Raw genomic sequence first — 13858 nt, 5'->3', positions numbered from 1 at the left:
GGTCAGACCCCTTAGCAGGCCTGGAGAGGACAAAGTAGACTTTTAGAGTATAAACTTGTAGGCCTCGTCCCCAAATCCTCCCCTAATCCTGGGTCTCCGGAGACCCAGTCCAGGACTCATCTCTGAGCCTGTTCCTTCTCTTCAGTCTCTGAGCCTGTAGTCTCCTCAGGACTACGCCCACCCTTCCAGAGCTAGCTGCTGGGGAGCTGAGCCCTGCAGCTTCTCTTGCTTTTAATCACTATCACTTTTGAAAGTCACCTAATGCTGTGGAAATAACTACCCTTTTCTCCACAGTATTCCTCTCCCTTCTATAGAATAAAAGTCACTGTTTCCTTTCTGTGTAATTTAGCTCTTAGCACAGAGGAAAATTAAATGAAATAAACCTAAGCTTGGTGGTCATTCTTTGCAGAAAGGAATAAACCACTTTACAGGTGGATGTTCCCCTGGGCACCCCTGGCCGGGTGAGTTTGGAAGGCACAAGGAAGACCCTAGAGACCAGGTCCAGAGACAGCATAGGGTTCTCAGAAGCTTTCTCCAAATCTCTGTGAAATAGGTGGTCGGGGCCCCTCTGGGGAAATCTGGTTCCCTGGCATTGTCCGGTTTCCTGTGGCATCTGTCTTGGCCCTCTTTGTTCTGTTGGTCTCTTAGCCCCTCTCATGCAGCCTCTCTCCAATAGACCAGACAGGGTCAGCTCACAGGCCATTCAAGAGTCACGGTTAACCCAGTATTCAGAAGAGACACTGCTCAAAAGAAAGTAACACAAAAAGCAACCACATACACTTCAGCTTTGCTCCAAAGGGTAAGGAGAAGCCCTTGTGTCGCCACAGTCTGTGAGGATGAGGTTTCGTTACTTCTGGGGTTTCTATTGAGACAGCCTATCTCAGTATTGCCAGAGGGGAAGTGGAGAGGGGCTGCTCCCTACCCCATAGAGAGGTATGGACAAAGCCTTCCTGTTGTCACACTGGTCCTCCAAGAAGGCACTGTGCCACGGAGCTGAGAAACACAGGCATCCTAACATAAGGGCCCCTGAGAGTACAGGCTGCAGTCAGTGTTGTTACAAACATGTGCCCCAGAAACAGTCACACTTCATTAATGAATCCTAAAGAATGCTTTAAATAAAAAGTAATTACAGTAAATGCTGCATTAAAATCCATTCTTAATTGATTTGTGCCTTAAGACTTACCTACTGAAAAGCTGTTCATCAGCTTGCATTGGGGACACTTCCAGACAACATGGTGGAGTAGGTAAACGCTGTGCTCACTTTCTCCCATGATCAAATCAAAATGACAACTACACTACAGAACAACCACCCTGGTGAACCACCTGAAGACTCACTGAACAGAAGTCCTATAACTAAGGATATAAGAAGATGCCACATTGACACTGGTAGGACTGGGCAGAGACACAAAATGGGCTGGTTAAGAATCAGGAAGGATATCTCAGTTGCGGGGATCCCCCCTGAAGAGCGAGGGACCCCAACTCTACACCAGGCTTCCCAGCCTGGAGCACCAGTGTCCGGAAGAGGAGTCCCCACAACATCTGGCTGTGAAAATCATCAGGAATTCCATCCAGCTGAGACAAGACTGCTGGAGTCCCAAGCATCATCTTATAGGGCCCACACACAGACTCGCAAATACTTGCTCTAAGTTCCAGCAAAGGGACAGCAGCTCAAAAGGCAGCAGGGCCATACAGGGACAAATTGAATTCTGAATTATCTGGCTTCAGTACAAGGGATCGAGGGGCAGCTCTTTCTGAAACCAAAGTACCTGCAGACACCATTTGTGGGTTGTATATGTTCCTTTGTTGAGCGCAGCCCTCACACAGCCTGCAGGAGCAGGCGGGCACCAACTCTGACACTCCATTGACCAGGATAACACCGCTCTTGCCCCACCCTGGTGATTCTCTGAGACCCAGCCCAGCCCGAACCTCTTTTGGAGGCTAATCCACACAAGCTGCTGGCCTGGGCCCATACTGTGGACTTTCCTAAAATCTCTGAAAGGTCCACAAACCTGAAAGGTCCACAAACCCAAAACAAGCAGTCACTGGCCTCAGGGTGTCCTGTACCTCTTGCTAAGCAGCCCCAAGCCTGGCACTAGTAGCCACTGGCCTCAGTTCAATTGTATAACCACTCCCAGCCTCCTCAAAGCCTAGTACAGGTACCCACCAACTGCAAATCACTTTGTAGCTCCTACCAGGTGGCCCTGGGACAGACACGGGCAATGGCTGACTTTGGCCTGCATCATAGCCCCTCCCAAGAGGCCCCAGAACCAACATATGTGGTGACCAGCTTCAGATCACACCAGAGCACCACCCAATTAGTGCCACAAACAACAAACCCAAAGTGTGGACTTGGCAGGCACCAGTGCCCCCCTGGGGCAAATTCCACTCTGTGGGGTCAGCACCCACACAACATCTTGTCCACTGTAGTCACAGCCAGTCAGCCTGAGGGTCGGCTCCAAGTGCCAACAGCAATCAAGGCTCAATGAAAACAGGAGGGCCCACACAGCCCACACAAGGGACACTGGAGAGCATCTGGCTCAGGTGACCTGGGAGACTGTGACTCTGGGCCCCACAGGGCACCTACTACATAAGGCCACCCTGCCAAGACTGGGAGGCATAGCAGATCTACCTAATACATAGAAATAAACACAGGGAGACAGCCAAAGTGGGGAGACAAAAATGTCCCAAATGAAAGAATAGGACAAAACTCCAGAAAAAGAACTAAACAAATTGGAGGCAAGCAACCTATCAGATACAGAGTTCAAAACATTGATGCTCAATGAACTTAGGGGAAGAATAGGTGATCTCAGAACTTCAACAAAGAGCTAATAAACATACACAAAAAAGACATAGAAAAGAACCAGTCAGAAACGCAGAATACAATAACTGAAATGAAGAACACATTAGAGGGAACCAACAGTAGATTAGATGAAACAGGATCAGATCAGCGAGTTGGAAGACAAGGTAATGGAAAACACCCAATTAGAGCAGAACAACAACAACAACAAAAAAATGAGTGCTATGTTGTGTGACGGGACCTCTGGGACAACATCAAGCATAACAACATTTTCATCATGGGGGTAACAGAAGAAGAATGGCGAGAGCAAGGGATTGAAACTGTGTTTCAAGAAATAATGACTGAAAACTTCCCTAACCTGGCAAAGGAAATAGATATACAGGTCCAGGAAACACAGTGTTCCAAACAAGATGAACCCAAACAGGCCCACGCCAATACACATCATAGTTGAAATGCCAAAGATAAAAGTCAAAGAAAGAATCTTAGAAACAGCAAGACAAAAGCAGTTGCTTATGTACAAGGGAGGTCCCATAAGATTGTCAGCTGATTTCTCAGTAGAGATTTTGCAGGCCAGAAAGGAGTGACAGGAAATACACAAAGTAATGGAAAGCAAGGACCTACAATCAAGATTACTCTACCCAGCAAAGCTATCTAAAATTGAAGGAAAGATAAAGAGCTTCCCAGACCAGAAAAAGCTAAAAGAGTTCATTACCACCAATTCAGTATTACAAGAAACATTACAGGGACTTCTTTAAGAAAAAGAAGGGAAAAAAATCAAAAGTATGAATAAGAAAATAATGCAAAAAAAAAATTCTCACTAACAAAGGCAAACCCATAATATAAGCAGTAGCTCAACACTAAAATAGGTACAAAGGTTAAAAGGCAAAACCAGGAAGATCGTGTAATTACAACAATAAATTAAGGGATATATATGAACATGTACACACACACAAGAAGTAAAAAATAATAACAAAAACATAAATGTGGAGGGGGTGAGTAAAAATGGTAGTGGTTATGGAACATGTTTGAACTTAAGGGACCATCAACTTAAAATAGACTGCTAGAAGCATAGTTTGCAATATATGAAGCACATGATAACCACAAACCAAAAATCTGCAAGACATATATAAGAGGTAAAGAGAAAGGACTTTATGCACAACACTGCAGAAAGTCATCAACATACAAGAGGAGAGCAAGAGAATCAGAAAGGAATGGAGAACTACCAAAAACAATCAGAAAACAATAAAATGGCAATAACAATACCTATCAATAATTACTTTAAATACAAATGGATTAAGTGCTCCAATTCAAAGATGAATGAATAAAGAAGTGGTACATATATAAAATGGAATATTACTTGGCCATTGAAAAAGAATGAAGTCTTACCACTTGGGACAACATGGATGGACCTAAAGAGTACTGAGCTAAGTGAAATAGGTTGGACAGAGGAAGACAAATACCATATGATGTCACTTATATGTGAAATCTGAAAAAAACAATATAAATGAACAAGCAAGACAGAAACAAAGTCATAGATACAGAGAACAAACTGAGGGTTGCCAGATGGGAGAGAGTTGGGGGACTGGGTGGAAAAAGTGAGGCGATTAAGAAGTACAAATTAACAATTACAAAATAGTCCCAGAGATGTAAGGTATAGCTTGGGGAATACAGTCAATAATATTGTAATAACTATACATGGTGTCATGTGGGTGCAAGACTCATGAGGGGAATCGCCTTATAAGTTATATAAACGTCTAACCACTATGCTTTAGTCCTGAAAGTGATATAATACTGAATATCAACTGTAATTGAAAAATAAAAAAATAAAAGCTGGGTTGGAAAGCCTTTGGTAGACGGACCCCCTCTACAGTGGGAGGAAGGGGCACTCTTACAGAAGATACTCAAAAGGCCCTGGCATAAAATAAGGGGAAATCAATCTCAAGGCACATAAAGAGATTTCTTCCCTCAGAGCTTCTTGGAAGAGTCTTTAGTGTGTTAGTTGGCGTCCAAAGTCTCCAAGACAGAAACACTGGATATTGGTTTCCCAAACTCGGTCGCCCTCAGACATCCAGGCAGATGGTGCTGGATGGTGCTTTTGGCCCACCCATTGGGCAGCACCACCCAGGGTGCCTCAGAGCTCCCCAGATGTGGCCGTAGGGGATCTGACTTGGGCTTGGTATCAGTTTCTTGGGTTTCTTCTCCAGAGGGATGTGGTGTGTGACAAGCACACTCTATAGCTGTGGGCAGGCCAGCTGACTGTCCCCAGCATCTCAGCTGTGCCTGGGAGGGCCAGGCTAGAGCTCAGGCCCCTCCAAGGCTGTGCTGGCAGTTCTGTACCCAGCAGCATTCTGGGTGTCGTTACTCAGCTTCCCACCAGGGCTGGAAGTGCCTGGGACAGGGCCCTACCTTCCTCCACACTCCTCCTCCAGTTCCCAGGGTATCAGAGCAATATTAATGCCCTTCTTTTACTCCTTCCTTAGGGTCGGATTCCAGTAAAATGGATGGCAATTGAGTCCCTTTTCGATCATATCTACACCACCCAAAGTGATGTGTAAGTGTGGGTGCTGCCTTCGACGGATGGAGGTTCCAGGTGAAGGGGGCCATGACACCAGTCTGGGCAGCTCAGCTGGGGAACAGCACTGGCCCTGACTGCCTGCCAGCTCATGCCAACCATCCGCAGGGACCCCTGAGGGGACTTCATGTGTTTATTTAGCAGATAACCAGGGCCCAGCAGTAGTTCTGAAAGCCGCAGTGGCATTCTGAGAGCAATGAGCAAATCCTCCTCGCCTCCCCATTTCCCCCCCCCCCCCGCCTCTCCCGTCCTTCTCCCGGGGTCTCAGTGACACACTGGCCCAGCCAAACAGTCCCCTTCCATGGCCCAGGGCAGGAGTGGCCCAGAGTGACTTCTAGCTCATGCCCCACACTGTTCAGACGGGAACCCAAATTCAAGTCTCCAGACTTTTGATAATTTTCAAAAACATAACAGACTTGTTTTTAAATGTTCTGCCATCAATAGATGTGCATATCTTGAATACTGTGGCCTGCGAAAAGGCAGTTCTTACAGTTCTAAACAACCGTTTTCTGATTATGGAAGCTGATTGTAAGACAATTGGAAAATGCAGAGAAAAGCGTGATGAAGAGACAAAGTGACTTGGATCCCATCACCCCTACTGCAGTAACTACTGCTGGCCTTCGCAGGCATGGCCTTCTAGTGTTTTCCGTGGTGTGAAGATATATGCTTTTTATCGCTGTAAGTGGGCTCATGATAATGTTGTTTTGTGATGCGATTTTGCTCCCACTTCACAGTCAATTTTCTCTCACAGTTAAATATTTTTCAACAGCAGTGCTTTTTTTTCTTCTAAGACTTTATGAAAATTCCAAGCACACAGAAAATGTGAAGGAAGTGTGCCAGGAGCCCTGGCCCCTTGCCTGGGTCCCACCTGCCTTTTGCTGTACTTGCTGGGTTGCTCTGGGCCATCTCTGATGCTCCAGCAGTCGGTCACCTTGGCCTGCCTGCCGATGCCCCTTTGTGGGTGTGGGGACTGAACTGGGAAGCATCGCAGTGTTGGGGAGCAGGGCAGGCAAGACAGCTGTCCCCACCTTTCTCCCCTGCTGTCTGAGCAGTGGGGCCCAGGCTGACACCTGCTCTCTGGACGGGGAGGAGAGGCTGGGCTGAGGGGTCCACAGCTGCAGGGGGATAGATGTCTGCTGCAGGCTGGTAGGGCCACTCACCGGTTGTTATGCTCCCTGTAGGTGGTCCTTCGGTGTCCTGCTATGGGAGATTGTGACCCTGGGGGGCAACCCCTACCCTGGGATTCCTCCTGAGCGGCTCTTCAACCTTCTGAAGACAGGCTACCGGATGGAGAGGCCTGACAACTGCAGCGAGGAGATGTGAGCAGGCTTTCCTTTGGCCCCGCGTCTCTCCTATACAGACACCCGGGTTTGGGAGGGGAGGGGCACATGCACTCATTCCCTGCCCCTCCTGAGCAGCTCTGGGTGCCAGCCTGGGGTCAGCTGAGTTGGGGGGTAGTGACAGGGCAGAGCATTACGAGCAGAAGTCGCAGAACCACCCTTAAGCAAGACAGCAGCTGCTGGGGACCCCAACTCCACTGGGCTGGGCGGGCTTCCTGAGGAGACTAACGAGAATGGGGGTGCAGAGCCCAGGGCAAAGTGGTGGAAAGGATGAGAGGACACTTCAGACTGAGAGAGCAACTGAGCCCGGGTCATTTGGGGAGGGCAGGTAATTCAGAATGGCTCACGGGGCACAGATTGGGGAGTACCCAAGTGGAGGTGCAAAGGCAGGCCAGGGGTAGTTGGAGTGCCCAGCCTTCAGCCCCAACGCACCTGTCTTCACACACTGAGGTTTTGCCAGATGATTATCGAGGGCAGGTGGGGGACACGTGAGAAAGGGGTTGTCTGCATGCAGAGACATGCTGGTCTCTGTTCTTCCCACAAAGTCGGTGTGCGCCTGCCATGGGCCCAGCTCAGGGCTTAAAGGGTGAGTGGCACCACCCCCTGGCAGCCTGGGCTGGCAGCCAGCTAGCCAGCGTACGACACACAGTGGCCCTGGAGGCCCCGCAGCCACGCCGGGGTCCCACAGAGGTGAAGAGGTGATAAAGGTACAAGAAAGAGGTGTGATTGGCACAAGTTTGTTTCCTCACCTAATTCATCCTTCATAAGAGTTTCACGGACTGGCATTTCCCACTCAGCCACCATAGTGGGCACGGCATCTTGTGTCCCTGAAAGGAATATGAAAACAAATCTCTCTCAAGGAAAGGGAAGCTCACAGTATGCTGGACCACTCACTGTGCCTGGCACTCTGAGCCCCCAGTGACCACTCAGACCCTGGCCCAGCTCAGAGAAGGATGTCAGTGGTGCAGACACTGCTTTGGGTTTGGGAACACAGCCCCCCGGCTCTGGGCACTGTGCTGGGTGGGGGCGGTGACAGGGCAGTTCCTGCTGGGTCGTAACTGCCCATCTGCATTTCACACCAGGTACAGCCTGATGCTGCAGTGCTGGAAGCAGGAGCCAGACAAGAGGCCAGTGTTCGCCGACATCAGCAAAGACCTGGAGAAGATGATGGTTAAGAGAAGAGTGAGTACCTGAGCGGATTCCCAGTGTGGGCCACACACAGATGAACGTGACATTGCGGGTGGGGCGGTTCTGGCCCCAACCCAGGTCCACGGAGGCCCTGTGTAGGGAAGATGGTCATGCTGACCCTGGAGGGCACCAGGCCCCTTGGGCTTCTTTTCAAATCATAAAGAAACCAAGATTCTTAGCTTGACACTTAGGAAGAGCTCTCAACAGACAGGTGTGTGAGGGAAATATTCCAAAGCTGAACAGAATCATTTCCAGTAACGGAACAGGAGAAAGTAGAGTTGACATCAGTGTCCTAAATTCAGATGCTGTGAGGGTCCCCCTGGGGTGGGAAGTGTGAGTGGCACACCAGCCCTCTAAGGAACCTCTTGCCGTGGCCACATGTGACCTGTAGGAATATGAATGCCATTGTGCCAGGTCTTCTGAGTTTTAAGGGATATTTATGTTGTTTCCCAGTTTTTAATGTTAGCAACTCATTTAAATTTCTGAAAGTCCAGTGTGGGTGAAACAAAACACATCTGGGAGGCTAGGTTCAGCCAGTGCGCCTACAGTTTGCAATTCTGTAGGAAAACGGGCAAGTCAACAAGTTTCAGCTAATAGCTATTGAGCAGTTGCATCTGTCTTTGGTCCTGCCTTCCTGGTATACACTTGGACACCTCATCCTCACATCACACGTTTACCAGAAGCTGTAACTTCTTCAAACAGGAAAGTCAGAGGCACGGTCCAGGCCATTGTAATGAAACACCAGTGCATCACTTGGGCGAAGCCTCCCAATGCTGTGCATGTAGGCTCACCCTGAGCAAGTGAGAGCTGACGCCGGGAGACGCCCTTCCTAGAACAGGGTTGAGAAGCATCCAGGAAAACGCTGGGACTGCCCTTCACACATTTAACCAGGGCAGCGGGAGTCACAGGCCCTGCAGAGTGTCAGGCTTCCGAGCTGAAGCCTATGCAGTGTCCTGTGCAAAACCCACATCAGTGACTGCAAATTTCGGAGTCCTGGTGTGGTGTTCTAGGTGGCAGGAGTCCTTGGAGGAAAGCTGGAAAGTGTCCCTCAGGTGGGGGACACGTCTCAGCACTCCTGCCTGCGTAGCAGGGTTGCGGCGAGCTCCCAGAGCCTCCGCGCTTGTCAACAGGCCAGCACCCAGTGCTGCTGAGTAGGGCCAGGACAGTGAGGAGCACATTTCTGCCCCCAAGAGGTGACTCTCTAGGAGCAGCTATGAGGACCAGGGACCGGGCCAGGTGGGGGTTGGGGGAGCGCAGTGCTGGCAGTCTGCTGCTGGGCTCAGGTCTCTGGGAAGAGCCAGCAGGCTGCCAGTGGGACATGGCCAGGGCGTCGCCCTTGGGTGGGAGGGGCGTGTCCAGTAGTGGCACACTTGGAGGGGGTGGAGGCTGACTAGCCATTCGTCTCTTCCAGGACTACTTGGATCTGGCCGCGTCCACCCCATCCGACTCCCTGCTTTACGATGATGGCCTCTCAGAGGAGGAGACGCCCCTGGTGGACTGTAATAATGCTCCCCTCCCTCGAACCCTCCCCTCTACGTGGATTGAAAACAAACTCTATGGTAGAATTTCACATGCATTTACTAGATTCTAGCAACACTGTTTTCCCTGCACTGTCCTTACTCTCTGTAATGCTTAAGAGTCCTGCTCTGAGCCTTTTAGTTTGTAAAGGCCTGGTGTTGCATCAGTTTACATTCAGGCATTTTTCAACTATGTTTTTTTTTTCAAAGGATGTGAAAATAAGTGTAATTACCACTCTGCCCCACAATTTAAGATTATCATATTAAATTGAGAAAAAAAGAGCAGGGCAAGCTCTTGGGATATTGAGAAAATGATGAATAAGTCATTTCCGGGGTGGGTATCAAGTCATAGTACTTCTAATTTAACTACTGGGATAAATTTACCCACTTTGGGAGGCGTTTAATTTAGAAAGGAGCCAGCACCAACCTGCCTGCACCGGGAGCACAGCCAGTGGTCCCTTCAGGCGCCGTGGGGACAAGCAGGCAGCTCTTGGAGGCTACACGGTGCTGGGTGTCCAGCCACGTGCCCACCGTCAGGCAGGACGCATGCAGGCTGCTGTTTTCACATCCTTTGCATTACACACTGTCATGACTGCTGTCACTTAGAAGTCAGTACTAAAAGCTGGAGCACATGCTTTTTGAAAGAACGTAGTCTGTGGTGCTGTCATCTTGCAATGGGCAGTAAATACGGTTCTTGCCAAAACTCCTTCTTTTGTCTTCAATTAAATACTTGAAATTTTTTTTGTTTTCTAACTTCATCATTGATTGTTTTTGAAATCTACGAGTTTGAAGCATTTCTCAGCTGAGAGTGTTCCTTTTGCATGCCTCCCGGGTCACTTGATTCCTTGCTGGCTTTGGGTGTAGTGCTAAATGCCATTTGTCCCCGTCGCCGCTGTGGGTCTCGGCTGTGTGTACCCTTGGTCTGGAAGATCCTCTAATCTGGGGTGGACTTGGCTTCTTTACATCCGAGAACTTTTGATAGAAGCTGCCCGCTGCAGTGAGCCATTTGGCACAGCCGAGTGCTGAGGACGCCTTATGCTGCCTTAGAAAAGGAATTAAACAGGTCAACAAATATGTATCAGATGTGAGTTTGAAGCTTATGAAAGTCAAATTGGTGGTTTCTGTTGAGTTTCAGTTACCAAGAAAGCACGTGCTATTTCCCCTAAACATGTGTTCTGGAGATCTGGAGCACAAAACCATTCATGTAATTGGCACAGAACCAGAACTTTGGTTTGAACCTCAAAGGGAGTTTTGCCAAGGCCTTACTGTCTGCACATGAAGTTTTGGTCCTTCAGTGCAGAACAAATTATCTGTTTTCATTTTTAGGCATGTCAGACCCGAACTGGCCTGAAGAGAGTCCTGTACCACTCACGAGAGCCGATGGCACTAACACTGGGTGTCCAAGATATGCAAATGATAGTGTATATGCTAACTGGATGGTTTCACCCTCAGCGGCACAATTAACGGACTCGTTTGATAGTTAACATTTCTTTGTGAAAGGTAATGGACTCACAAGAGGAGAGAACTCGCCAAGACTGCCCCCAGCCCCTCATTGTGCCCTTCCTGCTGGCTGGCGATTTTCCCTCCTAGCAGACGTAGTGCACTGGACAGGAGCTCTGAGACCAGTGTTTAGGTCCTTCCTTCCTCTTCAGCCCTCAGCAGGGCCAGTGTTGTCTGTGTTCATCAGGGATCACCATCCTCTGTGCTCGCACGTGTGGGTCCCTCACTAACTACCTAAACTGTTTGATTTTTCTGTTTGCCACCAAACAAGACAACAAGATTTAAATGCAAAGTTTCTCTCTGTCTCTCTCTCTCCTCTCTCTCAATCTCTCTCTCTCTCCCCCTCGTTCTCTCCTTCTCTCTCTATCTCTCCACATACACAGACACACACAGCAGGGAAGAAACTGGCCCAAACAACCTGTCCTTGTTGAGAATGGGAGCCTGGCAAGGCCTCGTGGTGGCGTCATAACCCTGCCAGCCCTTGAGTAGGAAAGGGGACCTTGGGACAGGTCTCAGCTCAGCATTCAAGATGCTGAGAATGGCTTTTTAAAATTAAAAGAAACCTTTTCCTAAGATTTAAATTTTTTTTTATTCTGGTTAAAATGATTCTTAGATTTAGCACAATGTAGAGATTTGATGCCATATTTGCTGTGTAGACAGGTGGCGTGAGAGAAGGGGGCTCACAGACACATTTGCCCCATCACTGAGTGGTTACTAACCCCCGACAAGAACAGTATGAAGAAAAGGGGCATTTGAGTGGAGTGACCTCCCATTTAGGGACTGCTGACAGCAGAGCCATGGCTGCTGTGAGCACACCCACCAGCCTCAGCACACTGCACGTCCAGCCTCCTCTCACACATTAGGAGTAGGTGTGGGGTTCGACTACTGATACAACATTGACAATTGTGATGTGGATAAAAGACAATGTTTTGGCTCTTATAGAGCTTCTACATAAAGGTACTTGTGTCCCCTTTTCCTGTGTTTGTAACTTAATGCTGCTATAGCAAGACATTTTTGTTTCTTAGATTCTGACCATGACTCATAAGCTTCTTGTCATTCTTTACTGCTTGTCTGTGGTCACAGACACTGCACTCCTCCGTCTTGGGGGGGTGGCTTTTGGAAAGTCGTGGCGGCAATTCTGTATAGAGCTGTGACTTTCCAGGAGAGGACTGGTTACCAAAACACGCCTGGTCTTCAGACAGAAAGCACTGTGACAGAACTTACAGGAGTCTCGTTACAATGTTGTGTTTTACAGGCATTTCACAAAAGAAGTAAAATGACAGCATTTTTGTGGCCAAGAAGGCATGGCTGAGGATGTGTGGGAGTCTCATGCTGTGTATGTGCGTGTGTACACACACCCAAAGAGAGAGCTGGAAAAACACTCACTGGATTGTAACATGGCTGTGGTTGGGGCTGTTCTTCAGATACACTATGATTCGTTCTTTTACAACTATCTAGTTGTGGTAAACCTTTGGTTTTCAGGTGTGCTTAATGCTAGTCTTACTAAATAAGGATAAACTCTCTCAAATTATTAAAAATTCCTACTCAGCTGGTAGGTTCTCAGCCGGGTGAGAACTCCAGGTCTAAGGGATTGACCCAGCGATGGGGAATTAACCCTTCACTAATAATAGAGTTGTCTAGTCCTGAGTAATCAAAGTACTCGTACTTATTAGTCCTATCAGACAATTTTAATATGCGTATATGCGTAAGTTACTAAGTATTAAGTATTCCTGAGTATTAAGTAGCAATCTGTCAGTTACTAAAATTTGTAAAATCTATTTGTGATAGGTTATTAAATCATGCCATGTTAATTTGCTTTTGTAAATCAAGGTGACTAAGAAAATAATTTCAGTTATGTAAATAAAATCATGTATCATAACACGTGTAAACTTCTTTTCTCTGTTTAACTTCTTAGTTGGAACCATGAGGTTTTTGACTCTGAAATTTCAGTGCAAGGATTAAAATGTCACAAGGGAATCTGTTTGGATGACCACTGGGGACTAATGGTGATTGAAGGACTAGGTGGTCCTTGAGTGTGTTATCAGCTGCAAAATATGTATGTGAATAGGCACGTTTTTAGTGACTTAAAAACTCAACTAGTTCTGCCATTCAAGGAATCCCTTCAGGTTTTCGTCCCGGGAGTAGAGCAGCAGCAGCCAATGTCAGGTTCAGTGTTTGCAGTTCTCTGGCAATTTGCTTATTTCTTGAAGCTGGAGTTGGACAGTTGTGGGAGAGAAGTTATAAAATGCATAGTCATGACTGAAAGTCTATTAGAAGTTGGAGGAAAAAAATAATGCCCTGAACCACTATTAAGCTTAAAATACTAAATGCTTCTGTTTCTGTCCTCCTGTTGGACTGTGTAGGAATTCCAAGAGCTCCTCCTCAGGTGCCTGGCAAGGCCAGTGTGCCAGTCAGCAAACAAGAGTTGGTACCAACAGGAACCCGATTCGTGGTTGCACTGTGTGTAAGATGCCGAGGGCCCATGTCACTTCCTGGGTGCACACGTACACACATAGGCACACGTGTGCCTCACCCAGGGGCTGCCCAGGCCTGAAGTGCTGGCCCTCTGCTCTCAGCTTCCTCTTTTAATCTGGACCACAGTCACTGGAAATCCGTCCCCTCATGTCTCAGCATGAAGACACGTGTGGAGTTATCCTGTACTCATGCTCCATACATCCAGAAAACACCCTTTCCACTGAGGCTGCCTGCTCTGGCCCCATCCCTTCTCTACTAGGGTACCAACTCGTGTAGCAGCCTTGATGCCTTGTTAGATAGAACTTTGTAGAACCTCCCACCTCTTTAGGAAGCTAGGACTCACAGAAAGGATTATCTTAGCTGAGATGATAAGAAAACAGAACATGTAGGTAGAGAAGTTTTAAATTTGGGACACATTGCCATGTGCAGACAGGGCTGGATGGGTGGCTGCCTGACAGCTGGGAGGATA

General features: G+C 48.0%; 1 protein-coding gene across 1 annotated transcript in view; it reads left to right on the top strand.

The window, feature by feature from the left end:
• RET (ret proto-oncogene) overlaps positions 1-12762 on the top strand; it is a 53590-nt gene extending 40828 nt beyond the window's left edge. The window contains exons 16-20 of the mRNA XM_033130917.1: positions 5278-5348; positions 6551-6688; positions 7792-7891; positions 9309-9456; positions 10741-12762. Of these exons, the coding sequence (XP_032986808.1) occupies positions 5278-5348; positions 6551-6688; positions 7792-7891; positions 9309-9456; positions 10741-10898 (615 nt within the window). The 3' untranslated portion in view covers positions 10899-12762. The remainder of the gene's footprint in view (positions 1-5277; positions 5349-6550; positions 6689-7791; positions 7892-9308; positions 9457-10740) is intronic.
• The last annotated feature ends 1096 nt before the right edge of the window (positions 12763-13858 follow it).

The sequence above is a fragment of the Rhinolophus ferrumequinum genome, chromosome 16, assembly GCF_004115265.2.
Source record: "Rhinolophus ferrumequinum isolate MPI-CBG mRhiFer1 chromosome 16, mRhiFer1_v1.p, whole genome shotgun sequence".
In the NCBI taxonomy this organism is placed as follows: Eukaryota; Metazoa; Chordata; class Mammalia; order Chiroptera; family Rhinolophidae; genus Rhinolophus; species Rhinolophus ferrumequinum.
Note: the sequence above shows the minus strand (reverse complement) of the source record. Positions and strands in the feature narration are given on the sequence as shown.